A 21777-nucleotide genomic window follows, 5' to 3' on the forward strand; every position below is an offset into this window, starting at 1 on the left:
TGCATAAACAAAAGTTTGGAGAAACTAGGAAATACTGATACCCTTCACCAAGCAGGGAAATGTAACCAGACCAGCTAAATGATTCAAATAACTCCAAGTCATTGTTATAATGTGTATTGACATGTCAAACATATTAAACCTCAAAAGTGTATGATGTACAGTCTCCTAATTCCCTTTTGAGAGGGTCAATGCTACATTTACTAAAGAACTTTTTTTATTTTTTTCATCAGTTCAAATAGCCTACCTGTTGTTACTTTTCATGGAACTGGCTGACAAGTCAGCCATATCTCAGCCCTCTCACTCCATCATGCGTGCTGTGCTGTAAGTCATTAACCAACCAGTGAGGCACTATATTCAGTTTTTGTAACATGTTTTTGCCATCATAAAAAGGCAATTTTCAGCAGTGTCTGGATCTCTTAATGTAATCAGATCACTCTATTGCATTCAAATGAGCATCTAAGGAGAAAAATGCTGATTTTTCAAACTGTAAGCTGTTATATTCCTTTATCACAAACTCATATTTGATGCTAAGATGAGACTGACAAACATCGACCTCTACATTCATTTATTTTGAGGCAAACTAGCTTTTGCAGATATAACATTAATAAAATGTGGCTATAGTCCAGAGATATTCAAATTGCAGTCTCTGGCAGTTTGTGGGGGTGGTTCGAGGAAAAATAGAGAAGGAGAGACACTGAGTGCTTACTTTACTGTAGAAGTAGGGGGTAGGACAATTAAAAGAAAAAGTTTAAACTATTATAAATGCAAAGCTTCACTTTCTTTTTTTATTATTTGGTAACTTATATTCTCACTTTTATCATCCATCATGTGCCTTGGTTTAATAAAATCATTAGATACATATCTTTTGGAATTTTATTCCAAGTTGATGTAACCCTTGTGGGCTCTATCTACTGTATTTAGTGTATTAATATATATTTTGTATATTCACATAAAATAAAGAATAATTAGATATTTAATTCATGGTTTTCTAAACTTTATTATCCAAAATTATATACCACAAAGATTAATTTCAGGTTCACAATAAAAATTGGATAAACTCAACTTTAAAGGCACTGGTAAAGGGAGAAACAGACAAAAATTAAAAACAAACATACTTTATTGTTTGATCCCATATCTTCACTGTCCAGTCTGCACTGCAGGAAATGAATACTTTTGGATGGAAATGGTTCCAGCGCACGGCATCCACAGCCATGTTATGGGCATTGTAGGTCTCCAAAAATTGGCTAGAGTAGGCTTTAGAACACTGGAAAAAATAGAAAAATTATAATTAAAAAAGAAAATCCTGAAATGAATTACCCACTAATTAATGTGAATAATGAAAATGAAAATTTATAACCGTGTCCTGCCCATCACTAGATAAGCACTAATGTTTTATGTTTAAAATTAGACATTATTTATTAAAGGTATGTTCAATAAAATAAATGACATAAATTGTTTTACTTGCAATAAGCATGTTTATGACTTTTTAAGTATTAAATATTATTTACAAAAAATCTGCCAAAGCTCTAATTTTAGACTTTTTTGAAACAAAGCGGCATAATCAAAATGTTTCATTTGATTGATTTTTGTCTTTCAAAGACTAATAACACCTTTCATATTATTAGGGCTTGATTTTATGAAAAACAAATTCTATATTGTTAGTGAAAAGACCTGACATGACATAATATGTCATTCCCATACTTTATCTAAATATATTAAGATACTGATTCAAAGGACACAAATTCCGATGCTCTGGACTGTATTCCTGTGCTTTATAAAATACATTGTTATAGTATGTTCAAAGAGAGGTGCAGTTTGAAATACAGTTTGATTGATTGCTATTTATGATATTTATGATGCAGGTGGTGCATCAAAGTGGTGTGCTTCAATCAAAACTTTCTCAGAAAAAATCATTGACATCATTTCCTTTCACTGCCTAAAGGCATAAAGTTAGTATGCTTGGGAATACTAAATTATCCTGTGTAAGCATTAGTGCATGTATGTGCCACAAAATTTTCAGCTTCTTGTTGATGATTGGTTCCTGGTTTTTTGCCTAGTGTGGCCAAACAGACTCTAGCTATGTACAAACTATTACTGGATAAAGTGTATAAAGAAAAAAGATTAGTATGCAACTGGTGGGGAAATGTTGTCTTAAAATTGTTTGAAAGCCAGAATTAAAACACATAAAGATATAAAGACAAAGCCATGATATAATCAGAAAGTTATGATATTTTTAAAATACAATAAACCAAACAATACATCTTTTGCAAAATGTAATGTTGATATAGATCAACTGGGCTTCCAACAAATTTCAAGATGAAAACAGATATTGTTGGAAGGCATTATCTTTTTGACCACCAACTCAAAAATAACCTCTGTTATATTTTTATATTAGAATTTTGGGAAAACTTCAAAGAAAATATTTCATCCTAACAGAGGGCAGCACCTTTTGATAAAAACACAAACAGTACTAGATAAACTGACACAATAAGCTGCTGGTTTGCATATAAACAATGAATAATTATAACTAGTACGCAGAGTGCAGTAGGTGCAGACTATGCTGGAAGAACTTGCTGCTAAACTGTTTTAACACCTCTGAGGTGTAAGTCAGTACTGTATGAACCTGTGAACTCTCATAAACTGACAGTTAGTGCTGCTATCCACGGATCCAGTGTCTTTGGTTCAAATTTAACATCAAGATGTCTCACTACATTTTCCATGTTCCTCCCATGTCTGTATGGATTTTTCCCCCAAGTATTCAGATTTTCCTAATACATCTTCAAAGTCCTTCAGGTTAGGTTAACTGGCAACTGTGAATGGTCCCTGTTTGCATGGGTGAGTGCATGCTATTGAAATTAACTTACAGAATACTGTGCCCCTGACTTGGATTAAGCAGGTTTCAGAAAGTTAATGATATGTAAACAAAAGCTGATTAAGTGTTGGAAACTCATAAAACAGTGAGAAGAAGAGAATTATAATTGGAAGGATGGCATAACACTCAAAAATAAAATATTATATTGGCATAACTGGTCTGAGGAAATAAAGGACTTTTAGGTGGAAAGCAAAACTATATTTTATTTTCAGAATAAACAGACCAAGCATTTTAATTATGGTTATATAAATTTTCTAACCCACTTGTCCTGATTAGGGTTGCTGGAGCCTATTCTAACCTGCACTGGACACAAAGCAGGAACTAACCCTGGACAGGGTGCCAGTTCATTGCAGGGAGAACACATACACTCCAACCAGACACTAGGTCCAATTTAGTGTTGCCAATCCACATAATTTTTATGTCTTTGGTCTGGAAAACTGGAAGACACCCATGCAGACACAGGGAGTACATGCAAACACCACACAAGCAGGACCCGTGACATGAACCATAATCACCTTACTATGAGTATGCGCACTACCACTGTGCCACCATGTCACCATATTATATATATATTGTGACAGATGTCTACGGACCTTGCTCCACCGGGACGCCGGAAGAAGGGAAGGACCAGGAAAAGGGCAGTATCTTTCCTGGACCATAATGGGGCAACCTTCCTGAATTACATGGGGGCCATAGAACTTGGGAGTTCAACCCTATGGAGGGATGTGGCCACCACCAGGGGGTGCCTGGACAGCTCCGAAACTGTGGTCCTCAGCACTTCTGACACACTTAAAAGAGGAGCTTAACTCGCTTGCAGCACTTCCACCACTCCCAGAAGTGCTGGCGGATGTTAATTAGGGAGCACCTGGAGCACTTCCGGGTGCTGTATAAAAGAGGTTGCCTCACGCCACTCAATGGCCGGAGTTGGGTGGAAGAGGAAAGAGCTTGTGAGGGAGGAGTTGTAGGCGGCAGAACAGAGAGCGAGAAAGACCTTGTGGTCTTTATCTACACTGTGGTGAGTGTTGTAAATAAACGTGTTTGCCTGTTTGTGTCCGAGTCCGAATCCTCCACAATATATAAATATATATATATATATATATATATATATATATATATATATATATGCTGTTAATTTTTACATAGGTGTGTAGTGTTAATATGGCTTATACAAAAAAGCTGCATTTATCAGAGCATATTTTTAAACCCAGTTATGTAACAGAATTCAGCTAGATTCTTTTTAAGTCAAGAATAAGGTGTACATTTTTTGTGCCTACCTTGTGTATTTTGCCTTCTGCTGTGCCAACGATGTACAAATAATCTATTTGCTTATGGAAATCAAAAGAAGTCCCGCAAGCTGTAGAAATAAAGATTAATATGTAACAGGTAAAATGGAGAAAGCAAATAAACTATACAATGTTTAAATTATAACAGGTAATTAAGGCACATTTCCACAAATGCTAGGCAATATTTTTTACACCAACTCAGAAATAAAGGAGTTCGAGCTTTTCAACAACAAAGACTGTTATACTGTTGTTCACTTCTGACTTGAAAGATCTTAACCATAACTCATTTAGAATACAAATAGTACTGCAAAAATTTAAAAAGTTTGTTTAAGCTTAGAAACAGGACTGACACAAGTAGTTTTCTGACTCTGTCAATTGCTAGAGAACAGCTCCTTTTTTGAATAATTGTATATAAATGGACAAATTTTTGAAAATACAAACGCATAGCAAAATATATCGGGATAATAGTGAACACTATTGGTTGAAGGAAAAGAGAGTATAAAGAGCAAAAACTGAAAAGCAGCATGCTGCATTCTTTTTATTGTGTGCATCTTTGTTGATATTGTATTACTGTTCTGAGGAGACATACACATGAAAATTTCATTGCACTATACAAATAGAGCACTAACTGTCTATCTTTGTACACAAGGCAACAGACTTGACTACTAGTGATCAATGAGACACCGTAAACTGTGAGCCTATTTGCTTTTAATGCCCCTGTGCTTTGTTTATATATACTAGGTGTGATCAAAAAATATGGTGAATGTTTTAAAAAAGAAATGTTTATTGCAGTAAAAAATGTAAAACTACTAGTCACCCTCAAAATACCCTCCTCCACTTCGAATGCACTTATCCCAACACTCCTGCCACTTTGCAAGGCAGTTCTGGATGTTTTCTTTCAAAAGTGACTTTAGTTGGGTTGTCATGGCTGCCTGGATGTCCTCAATGGATTAAAATCATTTGCCTTTCATGGTCATTTTTAATTTAGGGAACAGCCAAAAGTCACACTGTGCCAGATCCGTCAAATAAGGTGGATGCGGACACAACGTAATGTTTTTATTTGATAGAAATTGTCGTACTAGAAGGGATGTGTGATAAGGAGCGTTGTCATGATGAAGACTGAAACCGTTTCAACATTTTCCTCTGTTATTGATGTTGACCTTTTCTTATCTTCAACCGAGTCAGATCCATTACGAAATCGATCAAACCACTTGTAAACAGTCTTAATTGTTGGTGCAATGTCACCATAGATCGATTTTAACATCTGATGGGTTCCCTGAGCATTTTGCAATTTGAAACAAAATTTCGTGTTAATGCATTGCTCAATATCCATTATTAGTATTAATCCAGTATTAAAGACAATCTTGAAAAACACACTTGAACTCAACAGTGGCTCACAAATGACTGACAGTATCAAACTAGGCTCTAGGATGGACATGTCAGAACCTGCACTGAATTGTTTTGCGTTACTCTTGGATGGTGCTCTGCATCAACATTCATCATACTTTTTGATCACATCTCGTATAGTGCCATGAAAAAGTAGGTGTTTATCCTATTTTGTCAAATTACAATCGGAAATTAAAATGGATGTTGGGGGGTAACACTGCTTCATTTACATAACGTGCCTACCACTGTGAAGGCGCAAAATATTTTTTTATTGTGATACAAACAATAATTAAGACAATAAAACAGAAATCATTAGTGTGTATAAGTGTTCACTACTCCTAAAGGCAATACTTTCAACAGCCACATTCTGCTGCAATTATAGCTGCAAGTCTCTTGGTTATTTCTCTTAATATGTGAATTTCCCCTTGGGATTAATAAAGTATCTATCTATCTATTAGCTTAGCACATCTAGCTCTAGGAATATTCACCCATTCCTCAAGGCAAAACTGCTCTAACTCCTTCATGTTAAATGGGTTGCATTGGCATAAAGCAAATTTCAAGTCATGTCACAGATTCTCACTTGTATTGAGGTCTGGGCTTTAATGAGGCCATTTCAAGACATTTAAATATTTCCCTTTAAACCACTCCAGTATAGCTTTAGCAGTATGTTTTGGGTCATTATGCTGCTGGAAGGTGAACCTTCTTCACAATCTCAACTCTCAGAATGAAATAGTGCCATCCATCTTTCCTTCAACCCTAACCAGTGTTCTTGCCCCTACCAATGATAAACATCCCCAAAGCATTATGCTGCCACCACCATGCTTTGTGGGAATGGTATCCTCAAGGTGATGGGACGTGTTGAGTCTGCATCCCACATGGCGTTTCCCATGATGGCCAGAAAGTTCAATTTTAGTCTCAGCTGAACATCCTCCATGTGTTTCTCTGGCCACTGATCCTTAAAGCCCTGCTATGTGGAGCATATGAATTAAAGTGGTCCGATGGACAGATACTCTCATTTTCACTGTTGAACTATTCAGCTCATTCAATGTTATCCTTGTTTTTGTTGCATCTCTGTTTATCAACCTTCTTGTTCGGTTTGTGAATTTTAGTGGGTGGCATTCTCTTGTCAGGTTTATAGTGGTGCCATATTAAAGTAATCCTTGCTCAATCTGTGTGTTTTGATGGATGGCCTTCTCTTATCAGGTCTGAAGCGGTGCCATATTCTTTCCGTTTTTTTATAATGGATTTAATGGTGCTCTGTGGAATTTTTTTTTTTTTTATAACTCGCCAATAATCTCGTGTGACAGCTTTGATCGCACTCAGGTGGACCATAATCAACAAATTATGCGACTTCTGAAGTTGGCTGGTTGGACCAGATCTTATTTAGGTTTCCTTACAAAGGGGATGAATACATATGCACTGACAATTTTTGAGTTTTTTTATATTATATTATATACATATATCCATACATACATACATATACACACACATGCACACACATATATACAGTGGTGTGAAAAACTATTTGCCCCCTTCCTGATTTCTTATTCTTTTGCATGTTTGTCACACAAAATGTTTCTGATCATCAAACACATTTAACCATTAGTCAAATATAACACAAGTAAACACAAAATGCAGTTTTTAAATGATGGTTTTTATTATTTAGAGAGAAAAAATCCAAACCTACATGGCCCTGTGTGAAAAAGTAATTGCCCCCTTGTTAAAAATAACCTAACTGTGGTGTATCACACCTGAGTTCAATTTCCGTAGCCACCCCCAGGCCTGATTACTGCCACACCTGTTTCAATCAAGAAATCACTTAAATAGGAGCTGCCTGACACAGAAAAGTAGACCAAAAGCACCTCAAAAGCTAGATATCATGCCAAGATCCAAAGAAATTCAGAAACAAATGAGAACAGAAATAATTGAGATCTATCATCAGGTCCTTCCATGAAAACCCTAAATACAAAGACGACTGTTTGACTTATGTTAGGTAGATTGCCCAGAGGGGACTGGGCGGTCTCGTGGTCTGGAACCCCTACAGATTTTATTTTTTTTCTCCAGCTCTTGGAGTTTTTTTTTTGTTTTTTCTGTCCACCCTGGCCATCGGACCTTACTTATTCTATGTTAATTCATGTTGACTTATGTTTATTTTTTATTGTGTCTTCTATTTTTCTATTCATTTTGTAAAGCACTTTGAGCTACATTTTTTGTATGAATATGTGCTATATAAATAAATGTTGATTGATTGATTGATTGATTGATATCAGTCTGGTAAAGGTTATAAAGCCATTTCTAAAGCTTTGGGACTCCAGCGAACCACAGTGAGAGCCATTATCCACAAATGGCAAAAATATGGAACAGTGGTGAACCATCCCAGGAGTGGCCGGCCGACCAAAATTACCCCAAGAGCACAGAGATGACTCATCCGAGAGGTCACAAAAGACCCCAGGACAACGTCTAAAGAACTGCAGGCCTCACTTGCCTCAATTCACGACTCCACCATAAGAAAGAGACTGGGCAAAAACGGCCTGCATGGCAGATTTCCAAGACGCAAACCACTGTTAAGCAAAAAGAACATTAGGGCTCGTCTCAATTTTGCTAAGAAACATCTCAATGATTACCAAGACTTTTGGGAAAATACCTTGTGGACTGATGAGACAAAAGTTGAACTTTTTGGAAGGCAAATGTCCCGTTACATCTGGCGTAAAAGGAACACAGCATTTCAGAAAAAGAACATCATACCAACAGTAAAATATGGGGGTGGTAGTGTGATGGTCTGGGGTTGTTTTGCTGCTTCAGGACCTGGAAGGCTTGCTGTGATAGATGGAACCATGAATTCTACTGTCTACCAAAAAATCCTGAAGAAGAATGTCCGGCCATCTGTTCGTCAACTCAAGCTGAAGCGATCTTGGGTGCTGCAACAGGACAATGACCCAAAACACACCAGCAAATCCACCTCTGAATGGCTGAAGAAAAACAAAATGAAGACTTTGGAGTGGCCTAGTCAAAGTCCTGACCTGAATCCTATTGAGATGCTATGGCATGACCTTAAAAAGTCGGTTCATGCTAGAAAACCCTAAAATAAAGCTGAATTACAACAATTCTGCAAAGATGAGTGGGCCAAAATTCCTCCAGAGCGCTGTAAAAGACTCATTGCAAGTTATTGCAAACGCTTGATTGCAGTTATTGCTGCTAAGGGTGGCCCAACCAGTTATTAGGTTCAGGGGGCAATTACTTTTTCACACAGGGCCATGTAGGTTTGGATTTTTTTCTCCTAAATAATAAAACCATCATTTAAAAACTGCATTTTGTGTTTACTTGTGTTATATTTGACTAATGGTTAAATGTGTTTGATGATCAGAAACATTTTGTGTGACAAACATGCAAAAGAATAAGATATCAGGAAGGGGGCAAATAGTTTTTCACACCACTGTGTGTATATATATATATATATATTGTGGCAGTAGGGGGCGCTAGTGCTCCCTTGAACCCTCAGGTACCACTCCAAACACCGGATACAAGTCCAAGACTTTTTATTATTTAAGAATAATGTGCACAAAGCACCCTTCACACTATTCATATATCAAACCAACACAAAAATACTATTCTCTCTCCTCCTCGCCCAGACACTTCGCCCTCCTACCTCCCAGCTCAGCTCAGTGTCTGGACTGGCCGATAGTCCTTTTATACACCCTGACCCGGACGTGTTCCTGCCCAATCAGACCACAGTTCCTTATTCCTTTCGGGTCAGGGTAAACAGTCCTTTTCTTCACCCCGGGAGCACGTCGTTCCTTCCTGTCACGTGACCGTGACGTACTCCTGGGTTATAGGGCACATGACTTTCTCCACATTTTGTTAAATTACAGCCTTATTCCAAAATGGATTAAATTCATTTTTTTCCTCAGAATACTACACACAACACCCCATAATGACAACATGAAAAAAATTTACTTGAGATTTTTGCAAATTTATTAAAAATAAAAAAATTGAGAAAGAGAGGAGAACCTTCCAGAAGGACAACCATCTTTGCAGCAATCCACCAATCAGGCCTGTATGGTAGAGTGGCCAGACGGAAGCCACTCCTTAGAGTTTGCCAAAAGGCACCTGAAGGAATCTCAGACCATGAGAAACAAAATTCACTGGTCTGGTGAGACAAAGATTGAACTCTTTGGTGTGAATGCCAGGCGTCACGTTTGGAGGAAACCAGGCACCACTCATCACCAGACCAATACCATCCCTACAGTGAAGCATGGTGGTGGCAGTATCATGCTGTGGGGATGTTTTTCAGCAGCAGGAACTGGGAGACTAGTAAGGATTAAGGGAAACATGACTGCAGCAATGTACAGAGACATCCTGGATGAAAACCTGCTCCAGGGCGCTCTTGACCTCAGACTGTTCATCTATCAACGGTTCATCTTTCAGCAGGACAACAACCCTAAGCATACAGCCAAGATATCAAAGGAGTGGCTTCAGGACAACTCTGTGAATGTCCTTGAGTGGCCCAGTCAGAGCCCAGACTCGAATCTGATTGAACATCTCTGGAAAGATCTTAAAATGGCTGTGCACCGACACTTCCCATCCAACCTGATGGCGCTTTAGAAGTGCTGCAAAGAGGAATGGGCGAAACTGGCCAAGGATAGGTGTGCCAAGCTTGTGGCATCATATTCCAAAAGACTCGAGGCTGTAATTGCTGCCAAAGGTGCATCGACAAAGTATTGAGCAAAGGCTGTGAATACTTATGTACATGGGATTTCTCAGTTTTTTTATTTTGAATAAATTTGCAAATACCTCAAGTAAACTTTTTTTCACGTTGTCATTATGGGGTGTTATGTATAGAATTCTGAGGAAAAAAATGAATTTAATCCATTTTGGAATAAGGCTGTAACATAACAAAATGTGGAAAAAGTGATGTGCTGTGAATACTTTCCGGATGCACTGTACATTACAATGCACGGCCTCATGTATGCAGAGTATACAGGCTGGTTCCTGGAGGATGAAAGAACTGATAACATTGACTGGCCCCCATTCTCACCTGACCTAAATCCAACAGAACACCTCTGGGACATTATGTTTCCATCCATCCAACGCCACCAGATTGCACCTCAGACTATCCAGGAAATCAGTGATGCCCTGGTCCAGATCTGGGAGGAGATCCCCAAGGACACCACCCATCATCTCATTAGGAGTATGCCCCGGGCATTGTCAGGCATTCATACAAGCATGTGGGGGCCATACAAACTACTGAGTATGATTTTGAGTTGCTGCAATGAAATTTTGGCAAAATGGACTAGCCTGCAGCATCATTTTTTCACTTTGATTTTCTGGGTGTCTTTGAATTCATCCCTCTGTAGGTTGATAATTTTCATTTCCATCAAATACACACACAATAGCTGTGTTAGGCATGTGGTGTAAAAAGCCTGGGGTCCTAAAACTACTGAAATCGTCAGAAAAAAATTGAAATGAAGAGATGTCAGGTAATTGAAAGGAACTACTCTGGGCATCTCTCTCCTAGGTTTCATTTTGTCAACATGCTCACCTTGCTTGTGTATTAGTGGCAGATGGAAAAGTAATAGGGATATTGTTTTGCCAATGTGCTTGTATTGCATGCTTAAGAGTTTCTCTCTTTTCTCTGCGGTTTTACTTTGGCAAGTTTTTGCTTTGCTGGCTCTCTGAGATTCATGCTGTAGAAGCCTTGCACCTCCAGGCCAGACAGACAGACAGACACACACACTTCCACACATAGATGTTTAGTTTTCTGTTTCCTCAGAGGTGGAACCCTTACCTCGACTCCACCTCTCACTTCTGGGCCGGACAGACAAACACACTTCTACGTGTAGACGTTTATATATAAGATATACTGTATATACACACACACACATATATATTGTTTTGATGTGAAATTTTGTATACAAGTTCATAAATACTTTGTATGCTTTTATTTGTAACTTAGGCAAAGCAATGTAATATTAGTGTTACATTAGTGAGAAGCATACATGTGCCTTTATATATAAACTAGCAAAATACCTGCGCTTCGCAGTGGAGAAGTAGTGTGTTAAAGAAATTATGAAAAAGAAAAGGAAACATTTTAAAAATAACGTAACATGATTGTCAATGTAATTGTTTTGTCACTGTTATGAGTGTTGCTGTCATATATATTGTGGACCCGGCCCGGACACAGACAGGCGGACTTGTTGTTCATCACCACCACACGTTTATTATACACAACTATTTACAAATAAGTGTCACTCAGACACAGTCACGTGCACCACAAACCCCAATACACAGTCCTGGCCAACACTAAATGCCTTTCTTCGGGCCGCCTCCACACTCCTCTCGTGCCTCGTCCTTCTTCCACCCGACTACAGCCTTGAATGAAGGGAGACGGCCCCTTTTATCCATATCCCGGATGAGCTCCAGGTGTTCCCGACACTCCCCCGTTGGCCACGCCCCAGCGTGGTGGAAGTGCCGGCTGTTCTCCTGGCAGCTCACCGGGTGTCCTTTTTAATCTTCCCCCCAGCACTTCCGGGTGTGGTGGAAGTGCTGAGGTAACAGGTCCCCAAGGCATTGGGGCGCCTCCTGGCGGTGACCACGGGCCCCTGCAGGGTGGGGCTTCCATGCCCTCGACCCGTGGCCCCCAAAGCAAACAGGGCGGAAGCCCCCACGTGATCCAGGGTGGGTGCAGACCCACATCCGGTCCCTCACGGCGTCCTGGTGTATATATATATATATATATATATATATATATATATACACACACATATAAAGATATATATACATATATACATATATATACATATCAACATATACACACATACATACATACATACACACACACACACATATACATATATAAATATACACATACATATATACACATAAATATACTGTACATATATAGCAAAATACCCGGGCTTTGCAGCGGAGAAGTAGTGTGTTAAAGAAGTAATCAAAAAGAAAAGGAAACATTTTGAAAATAACGTAACATGATTGTCAATATAATTGTTTTGTCACTGTTATGAGTGTTTCTTTCATATATTTATATATATTTATATATATATATATATATATATATATATATATATATATATATATATATATACACATATATACATACATATACATATATATATATATATATATACTAGCAGAATACCAAGCCACATGAGAAGTAGTGTTTTAAAGAAGGTACTAAAAAGAAAAGGAAAAATTTTTAAAATAACGTAACATGATTGTTAATGTAATTGTTTTGTCATTGATATGAGTGTTGTTCTCATATCTATCTATATATATATCTCTATCTATCTATATATATATATACCTCTATCTATCTATCTATATATATCTCTATCTATCTATCTATATATATATCTCTATCTATCTATCTATATATATATATATATATATATATATATATATATATATATATATATATATATAGCAAAATACCAGCGCAGCAGCGAGAAGTAGTGTTAAAGAAGGAAAGAGAAAGAAAAGGAAACATTTTGAAAATAACGTAACATGATTGTCAATGTAATTGTTTTGTCACTGTTATGAGTGTCGCTGTGATATATATATATATAGCAAAATACCAACCATAGCGATGTCATGTGTTAAAGAAGTTATGAAAAGAAAAGGAAACATTTTAAAAATAATGTAACATGATTGTCAAAGTAATTGTTTTGTGTATTTGGTGGCAGCGTCACAAAGTTGTTTTCGTAGCTGCATCAGAAAATGTACCACACGTCTGACACGCCTCCTTTTACTGTTTTCTCACAGCTTGGATTGCTGCTGTCATATATATATACACACACACATACACACATACATACATATATATATAATATACATATATATACACATACATATCTTCATATCTACATATCTATATACATATCTACACACACAAATTATATATGTGTGTGTATGTATGTATGTGTGTGTGTGTGTGTGTGTGTGTGTGTGTATATATATATATATCTAGATAGGGTGTGTGTGTGTGTGTATATATATATATACATATACTTGTGTGTATGTTTGTATGTGTCTATATGTGTGTGTATAGCTTTGGTCACTGAGTGCAAGGGAAAAATAATGAAATATAGTCTATAAGTTATTAAACAGTAAAACATTAACGTTTTAAGAAGTACAGGTACATTGAGCACTACTGGAGTGGTTGGGTAAACTACATTTTAAAGACTGTGTAACAAAACAGGTAAGTAACTAACAGCAGCTAAAATGTATATGGATCATCTCTCGGTAGTAGATCCCTTTTGAAAGGCGCTACACGACGGCTGTGGTATAGAAATTACATTTTCTATGTGAACGTTCAAATTTGTGCCTCTGGTAATGTGCCTTACCGCAATTAAAGAAAATTATTTTTGTGTCCTCTGCCGTGTTAAGAGAAAAGGCTTTGGTTTGGGATAAAAGGAAAAAGGTGTAAAGAAAGGAAAGTTGCCTTTTCTTTTATATAGTATAGAGAGATGTGTTCGCTGGCGTTATGATCGCCTTTTGGCGACAGTCGCGTGGGTCTTGTGTAGACTGGTGAGACGCCCCGCCATTAATCGGCTGTGATGGCACTGTGAGTCCTCCACTCGTATGCGTGTGTTCATAATCCGAGCTGAGGACCTGATAATCGTATACGTGCAAAAGAAAGTGTGAATCGCCTTAATATTATTTTGCCGTGGTGTAGAAAAGGGGTCCCGTGTTTGCACTTGTCTGGGCTATAGCTCAGGGGGCGGATGAAAAAAATTAAAAGTGCTCACTTTGACTTAAGGCAGAAGCGCAGTCAGCGTCTCAAAGGCCGGCACAGCTATGCACGCGCTGGCTGCTCGACTTTTGCTGGGCAGGAGACCCAGTTTTGCAGACACGTTCATGATATCAAAAGTCTCAGCTCTTTGGAGGTCATTCATATATATAGCAAAATACCCGCGCCTCGCAGCGGAGAAGTAGTGTGTTAAAGAAGTAATGAAAAAGAAAAGGAAACATTTTAATAATAACGTAACATGATTGACATTGTCATGAGTGTTGCTATCATATATATTCCTGCCTAAATAAGTCACCCTCGCTTCGCTCTTACTTTTTTACCGTTCATTTAATCATGGCTAGTGGCGGAAAAATTATAAAATGGAAGGAGGATGGCTTTACCAAAACAATTATTGATGGCGAATCGATTATTCATAAAGCTTGAATTGGTGATCTGTTTTTCTGTGTTAACCTCATATTTTTCATACTTCTTCTCAAACTAAGGTGGTGCGAGGGTAAAATGAATCGGGATGCGCTGATCAATGTAATCGTGTACCAGGAAATCATGCATTGACAAAAGCTCCCTTTGCTTGTAATGCAAAGTGTGATTAAATGCATTATTTTTCAACGCGTTATGGAGCACATGCATCGAAGCTTCTCAGCTGTGCTTGTGCTAAGAAAAGGAAAGATTTTAAAAATAGCGTAACACGCTTGTCAATGTGACCTTTTGTAAGTAGTGCCTGGAGGATTCAGTGTGTTGAAACTCTAGAGACAGCGTGTGTATTAACTTGAGGTAAATGGGAGGGGAGATGATGACGTGACTCCCCACCCTTAACTGTCAATCCCCACAAACACAGTCTCGGAATTTGCATAAGCACACCCCTTCACCTACAATTTTAACTTAGTTACAAAGTGATCAAAACTCTCGTTTATATCCCGCGTCCTCTCATTAAACTTGTATCCCGCATTACCTGTGGGCATGTGAAACGCCAGCGTAGCCTGTCTATGAACTTAATTTAAAGTTTAGGTTTACACCTTGCTTTCTTTCCGAGGTAGCAGCACTCATGAATATGGTAGTATATGCCACTCGCTCGCTTCTTATTGTTTCGCTGCCTTCTCAATTATATAATGCATGTTTTCTTAAGCGCTTTTGTAGGTCTTCCTGGTTTTCTACTACTGCGTTGACAGTCAGTTCACGGATTACGTGGGAGCGTGATGATGTCACACGAAACTCCGCCCCTACGTCTTTGCAGCTCTACTCCATTACAGTTAATGGAGAAAATACCTTCCAGTTATGACCATTAGGCGTAGAATTTCGAAATGAAACCTGTCCAACTTTTGTAAGTAAGCTGTAAGGAATGAGCCTGCCAAATTTCAGCCTTCTACCTACACGGGAAGTTGGAGAATTAGTGATGAGTGAGTGAGTGAGTGAGTGAGTGAGTGAGTGAGTGAGTGAGTGCTTTGCCTTTTATTAGTATAGATATATATATATATATATATATATATATATATATACACACATACATATATACACATACTGTACATCCACATATATACATATATATATACATACACACATATATAAACATATATATACATACATATCTACATATATACATATACACACACACACACATATAAACATATATATACATTGTGAACGCTGGCCCAGACACACACAGACGGACATCATAAGTTCACCCAACACACTGTTTATTTACACTATGTACAATTATTGCTCACGTGCACCCCCAGTGCCTCTTGCACCGATTCCCCCAAAGTCCAGGGCTCACAGTCCTTGTGCCTTTCCTCTGGCCGCCTCCTGTCCTCTCTCCAGCTCTGCCAACTACCTCCCGACATCCACCAATGACTGGAGGGAGGCGGCCCCTCTTATGGGAACCCGGATGGGCTCCAGCTGCTTCCCGGCAATTAGTCTTGGCCACACCCTGGTGTGGCGGAAGTGCCGGGCTCCCGGGATAAATAGGCACTAGGGCACCGGCTGGCGGTGGCCACGGGTCCCAACAGGGCTGGACTTCCAAGCCCCCTACCCGAGGCCTCCTGCATAACCAGGACGGACACCCCCTCGCGGTCTAGAGGAGGCACAAGCCCTCCTCTCGTCCCCCTGCACACACTCATAACAGTAACAAAACAAATACATTGACAATCATGTTATGTTATTTTAAAAATGTTTCCTTTTCTTTTTCATTACTTCTTTAACACACTACTTCTCCATCTGTAAGCTGGTATTTTGCTAGTATATATATATATATATATATATATATATATATATATATATATACACACACACACACACACACACATATATATATATATATAGTTATACAGTATATATATATATATACACACATACATACATACATACATATACATATATATATATATTATATATTATATTTGTCATACAATATTACTTATAACACAGGAAGAGGGACAACTGCTACTACTGTTTCTCTTCTCAGTATCTTTATGCAGTACTTGGATGGATAATGGATACAATGAGGATATTAGAAATAAACTGGATACATTAGGATTAAAAGTCAAGACAGAGGTAAAAAGCTTAGGGTTAACTGTTGACTGTAACCTAAATTTTAAATTGCATATTAATCAGATCACTAGGACGGCATTTTTTCACTTAAGAAACATAGTTATACCTCTTATATCATTGAAAGATGCTGAGAAATTGGTTCACGTGTTTGTTTTCAGTCGACTAGATTACTGTAATGCACTCCTCTCAGGACTACCCAAAAAAGACATAAATCGTTTGCAACTAGTGCAAAATGCAGCTGCAAGAATCCCAACTAGAAAAAGAAAATCTGAGCACATCTCTCCAGTTTTGATGTTCCTACACAGGTTACCTGTGTCATTAAGGATTGACTTTAAAATTCTGCTTATGGTTTATAAAGCCTTAAATAATCTCGCCCCATCTTATATATCGGAATGTCTGACACCTTATATTCCAAATCGTAACCTCAGATCCTCAAATGAGTGTCTCCTTAGAATTTCAAGAACAAAACTTAAAAGTGGTGAGGTGGCCTTCTGCTGTTATGCACCTAAAATCTTTAATAGCCTGCCAAAAGGAATTCGCCAGGCTAATACAGTGGAGCATTTTAAAAAACTGCTGAAAACACATTACTTTAACATGGCCTTCTCATAACTTCACTGTAATTAAAATCCTGATACTCTGTATATCCGACTCATTATAATAACTATTCATGGTGGCTCTAAAATCTGTACTATCCCCTACTCTCTTTTCTGTTTCCTTTTCTGGTATACTTTTGGTGGTGGCTTGCACCACCACCATCTACTCAAAGCACCGCGATGTTCCAGAGGTCTGTATGACCATTAACATCAACTGACTCCGTGAGAACCCTAACTACAAAGAGGACTATTTCATTTATGTTAGGTAGAATGCCCAGAGGGGAATGGGCGGTCCCGTGGCCTGAAACCCCTGCAGATTTAATTTTTTTTCTCCAGCCGTCTGGAGTTTTTTGTTTTTTTCTGTCCACCCTGGCCATCGGACCTTACTCCTTTTCTATGTTAACTAATGTTGTCTTATTTTCATTTCTTATTTTCTCTTTTATTGTTCTTTTCTTCATTATGTAAAGCACTTTGAGCTATTTTTGTATGAAAATGTGCTATATAAATAAATGTTGTTGTTGTAGTACTTGGTGCCACTGTTCTACTGCCAAGTTGTTTGTCTGCAATGGAAAAGTCATCTCGGGTAAATATGGTAAGCACTGGAATCATTTGGTAGAAATGTTCCTTCATCAGATTCGCCGCCCCACCACTAACTCAGCTTTAGAATGGTCATTAGAAGGGAGGCGGCTAGTTGGCTGAGGTGTCTAAGACTGTGTCTGACTCCTTTCTATAACCTGGCTATGGTTCTACAATTAACTAAGAGCTATTTATGTTAACTAGTTTGTACTTTGTTTTAAAAGTATTTGAACAAATCTGTATCCTCAAAGTTGATAGTTCTGTGTTTACAGAGTTCTATAATATATTCATGCATTTTGCCTCAAAAGTTGTTGCGGTGCACTGCGCCTATACTTGGGTGAAAAACGCTGTGCAATAACAAAGTAGATTGTACTATTGTATTTCTAAGGTAACCATGATAGATAGGCTGCCTAACTAATAGAATTGTGTTCTGCTCTGTGTACTGTATCTACCCCATTTGTTGACACCCATTGCATACCCAACCTACCTGGAATAGGGTCTCTCCCTGAACTGCGGGGGGCTGTCACAAAACATGAATTGTTAAAGCCCATTGACACATTCCTGATGTAATTTTCTACTTTTTGATGTATTTGAACATATATGTATGTAGATGCAACAGTTCTGTATTTAGTAAGTTGAATAATCTATTCTTACATTTTGCCTTGAGAGTTGTCATAGTGGTCTGTGTGAAGCAGAGACGCGTTCCCATAGTAACTTGCAGCTGAAACTGGCACGGCTCTGATCACTCAGCAGCACAATGAGGCATTTAAACAGCGCAGCGCCAGTAACAGGGAAAAGCAGAGAATGATGTAATTTAAATAAAAGAACTTACAGTTGTTCATCTGAGCATGAAAGGAGAGGGGTGGGGGGTTACCGTAGCTCTTTATTCTCCGGCCATCTCCTTGCAAATAAATATATGTGCACCAGTCAAGAGGCTATTTATTTTTCAGTCATATGGGTCATTTTTCCCTTTAAAAGAATGCAGTTAATTTTGTCCAGCAGCAGGGTAGTCCGAGAGGGAAAAGGCATCATCTTGATAAGGTTGGAGACATTGTCCACTAGGGGTTGGTTAACTGACTTAGGGATAGAAGAGAATTCGAAAGTAAGGTCTACTGTTTATCGTATGAGCCCTCAGCAGTGAGAGAGTGGCTCAGTGTCTGGCTGCTTCAGTAGAGAGTAAGAGACTCCTATTAGTCAGTGCAGGCTCCTGATTTTTCTCTAGGTTAAGGGGCTGAATTATTTAAGTGTTTCAGGGCCTTATTTATAAAATAGGGTTCAGGTATTTTTTTGCAAGTTTGGGAAAATTGCCTTTGGGGAATAAAGCCCTAATTTTGAGTATTTTCTTTTTCTTCACTTTATTTATTTTAAATGACTTGTTTGCAGGAAGAAGCTGGGGGATTATTTTTCTCTTTTTTGTGTATGCGTACTATATATATTCCTGAAACAGGTTTATGATTTTCAAGAGACTGTTGTAATAATTTTTTATGACACCCATTGCATGCCCAACCTATCTTGAAGGGTGTCTCTCTCTAAATTGCCTTTTCCAAGATTTATTCAATTTTTTTTCTTCAAGGCTGAGGGCATGTTTAAGTCTTTTAAGGCATTCCTTGTGTGATTTTGAGCTATATGAGAAACAGATTATTATTGTTATTGTTGTTTCATAAATTCATTTGAAAATTCTCCTGAGTATACTCTTCCTTGGCTTTGAATATGGACTTGGGCTTGGACAGTGTCTAGGTTTTATCCTTAAGTAACAGTGTCCCTGGATAATGTGGGGGAATTTTTTTTCCTTATTAAAGACGTCACTCAGATCCTTATTTTGTGCAGGGCAAAAATTTCACTGTGCAACAATTAAAAACAGGCAAAAAGAATTTTTCAATTCTTAAAACAAGATAAACCCCAAGCTTCAAATCTTTAATAAAACTTTATTAACTTTATTATTATTATATGTGGGTTATGTTTATTAAGTCATGGCCAACCCAAAATAAAGTGTGGATTACAGGATTAAATCACTGTAGTAGTAAGGTGTTAACCGTGTTAGCCATTACATCTTGCCTAAAGAGGGGGCCTGAGCTGCCTTGAAAGACTGCATATTGTAATCTTTTTAGTTAGCCAATAAAAGGTGTCATTTAGCTTGACTTCACAGAATTAAATCACAAAAAAACATTTTTAAATTTCAGGTTGCCTACATGCATCATTAATGGGGAGATTATACTGTAAATACTAAAAATCTGTAACCAATGGGATTATCATCTATTTATAATACTCAAGATTTTACCCTTAGGAGAATTTTTCTCACACCTAACTGAGCAATGATGGTTGAGCTGATGAAATTTATTGTACCTCAATAATTCAAAACAATAGTTAGAGTATCTCAAAATTATTGCTTAATTTTATTGCCAACAAAAGAGGATTCTACTGGTGTCCTATCCAGGGATTGTTCTTGACTTGCACCCAGTGCTTAATGAGACAGGCTCCAGCTTCCCCACAACTCTGGTTTCTTAAAAATAGTCTCTTTAGATTGTTTACCACATTATCCAGCAAAGGTCACACTGCCTATCCTTTTATATAATTTAGAAGAGGACCTTACAAAATGACCAGTATTTCTATAATAAAGGCACAAGCCCTCTATTATATATCTAAACCCTTAGGCTTTACATAATACATTATCCCCAGAAGATTCTCAGATTTTCTTTTAATAACCAGGAGAATTCTTTTAATTGTATGAGCCATTCCTAAAATCTAATCCTACACTTGTTTCAATTATTGTCTTAAAACCTTTTCTGTTAGAGATACAAAATAGACTGCAAATGCTCAAGTTCAAACTGAACCCCCACCATCATTTTAAAAGGTTCAAGATTATGTTCTACCATGGTTAAAAAAAAGGCCAGAAAGAATGTCTGAAACAGAGCAGGAGAGGAAAGGAGAAAAATAACCAGAATAACCAAGTCCAATAAATTAATCAACATCAGACTTGGGGTTTGGGAGCACAAGTCTGACTATCTAAAAAATCTTTGCACTTGTTAATACTGAGTTTTTTTTTAAATCCAGAATTCCAGACATTGAATGCAGTACACCATCAACTTAAATATTCTCGCGGGGGTAATGTCACACAATGCAACTTCCAGGGGTCACAGGGTAGCAATGAATAATTGTTTCTAACAATGTAAGTGACAAAATAGTGACATCTATGAAACAATGAAGCCAAAGAAATTGTAACACCAGAAGAAGTAAAATCTTAACAGTTTCATGGAGACTTGCCGAATGTCTGTCTAGAGATGACTGGCTTGTGAGACAAAATAATTCACAGAGTAATACAAAAACAGACTAGGGTCAATGATGATATCTACACAATTATATTGGATGTCTAAGTCCCAAGGAGTCAGAGTTAACTATATTGTTAAATAAAGGACTAGACATAATTATAAAATTTAGATGTTTCTGGGGTATTAAAAATGGTAAATTTAACTGTTACAATGCCTGTATTAGAATTGAATAAATTATGCCTGTGATTATTATTAACTAGGAATTGCATAAAATAGGGCCAAAGGTTAATTTAATAAATTGATCTTTGTGGGTGCAGGAGGGAAACCAAACATTTGGAGAAGAGCCAACAAGGTGACATGGGGAGAATGTCAGTCATTATCCAACCCACTATATCCTAACACAGGGTCACGGGGGTCTGCTGGAGCCAATCCCAGCCAGCACAGTATGAAAGGCAGGAACAAATCTCAGGCAGGGCGCAAGTCCACCACT

At 37.8% G+C, this 21777-nt stretch overlaps 1 protein-coding gene across 2 annotated transcripts in view; it reads right to left on the reverse strand.

The window, feature by feature from the left end:
* Window positions 1–21777, reverse strand: part of dnai1.2 (dynein, axonemal, intermediate chain 1, paralog 2) — a 346056-nt gene that overhangs the window by 47323 nt on the left and 276956 nt on the right. For both annotated transcript variants that reach the window (XM_039759139.1, XM_039759138.1), the window contains 2 exons: window positions 4147–4226; window positions 1116–1264 (listed from right to left, as the gene is read on the reverse strand). In XM_039759139.1, the coding sequence (XP_039615073.1) occupies window positions 1116–1264; window positions 4147–4226 (229 nt within the window). The remainder of the gene's footprint in view (window positions 1–1115; window positions 1265–4146; window positions 4227–21777) is intronic.

The sequence above is a fragment of the Polypterus senegalus genome, chromosome 7 (assembly GCF_016835505.1).
Source record: "Polypterus senegalus isolate Bchr_013 chromosome 7, ASM1683550v1, whole genome shotgun sequence".
In the NCBI taxonomy this organism is placed as follows: Eukaryota; Metazoa; Chordata; class Cladistia; order Polypteriformes; family Polypteridae; genus Polypterus; species Polypterus senegalus.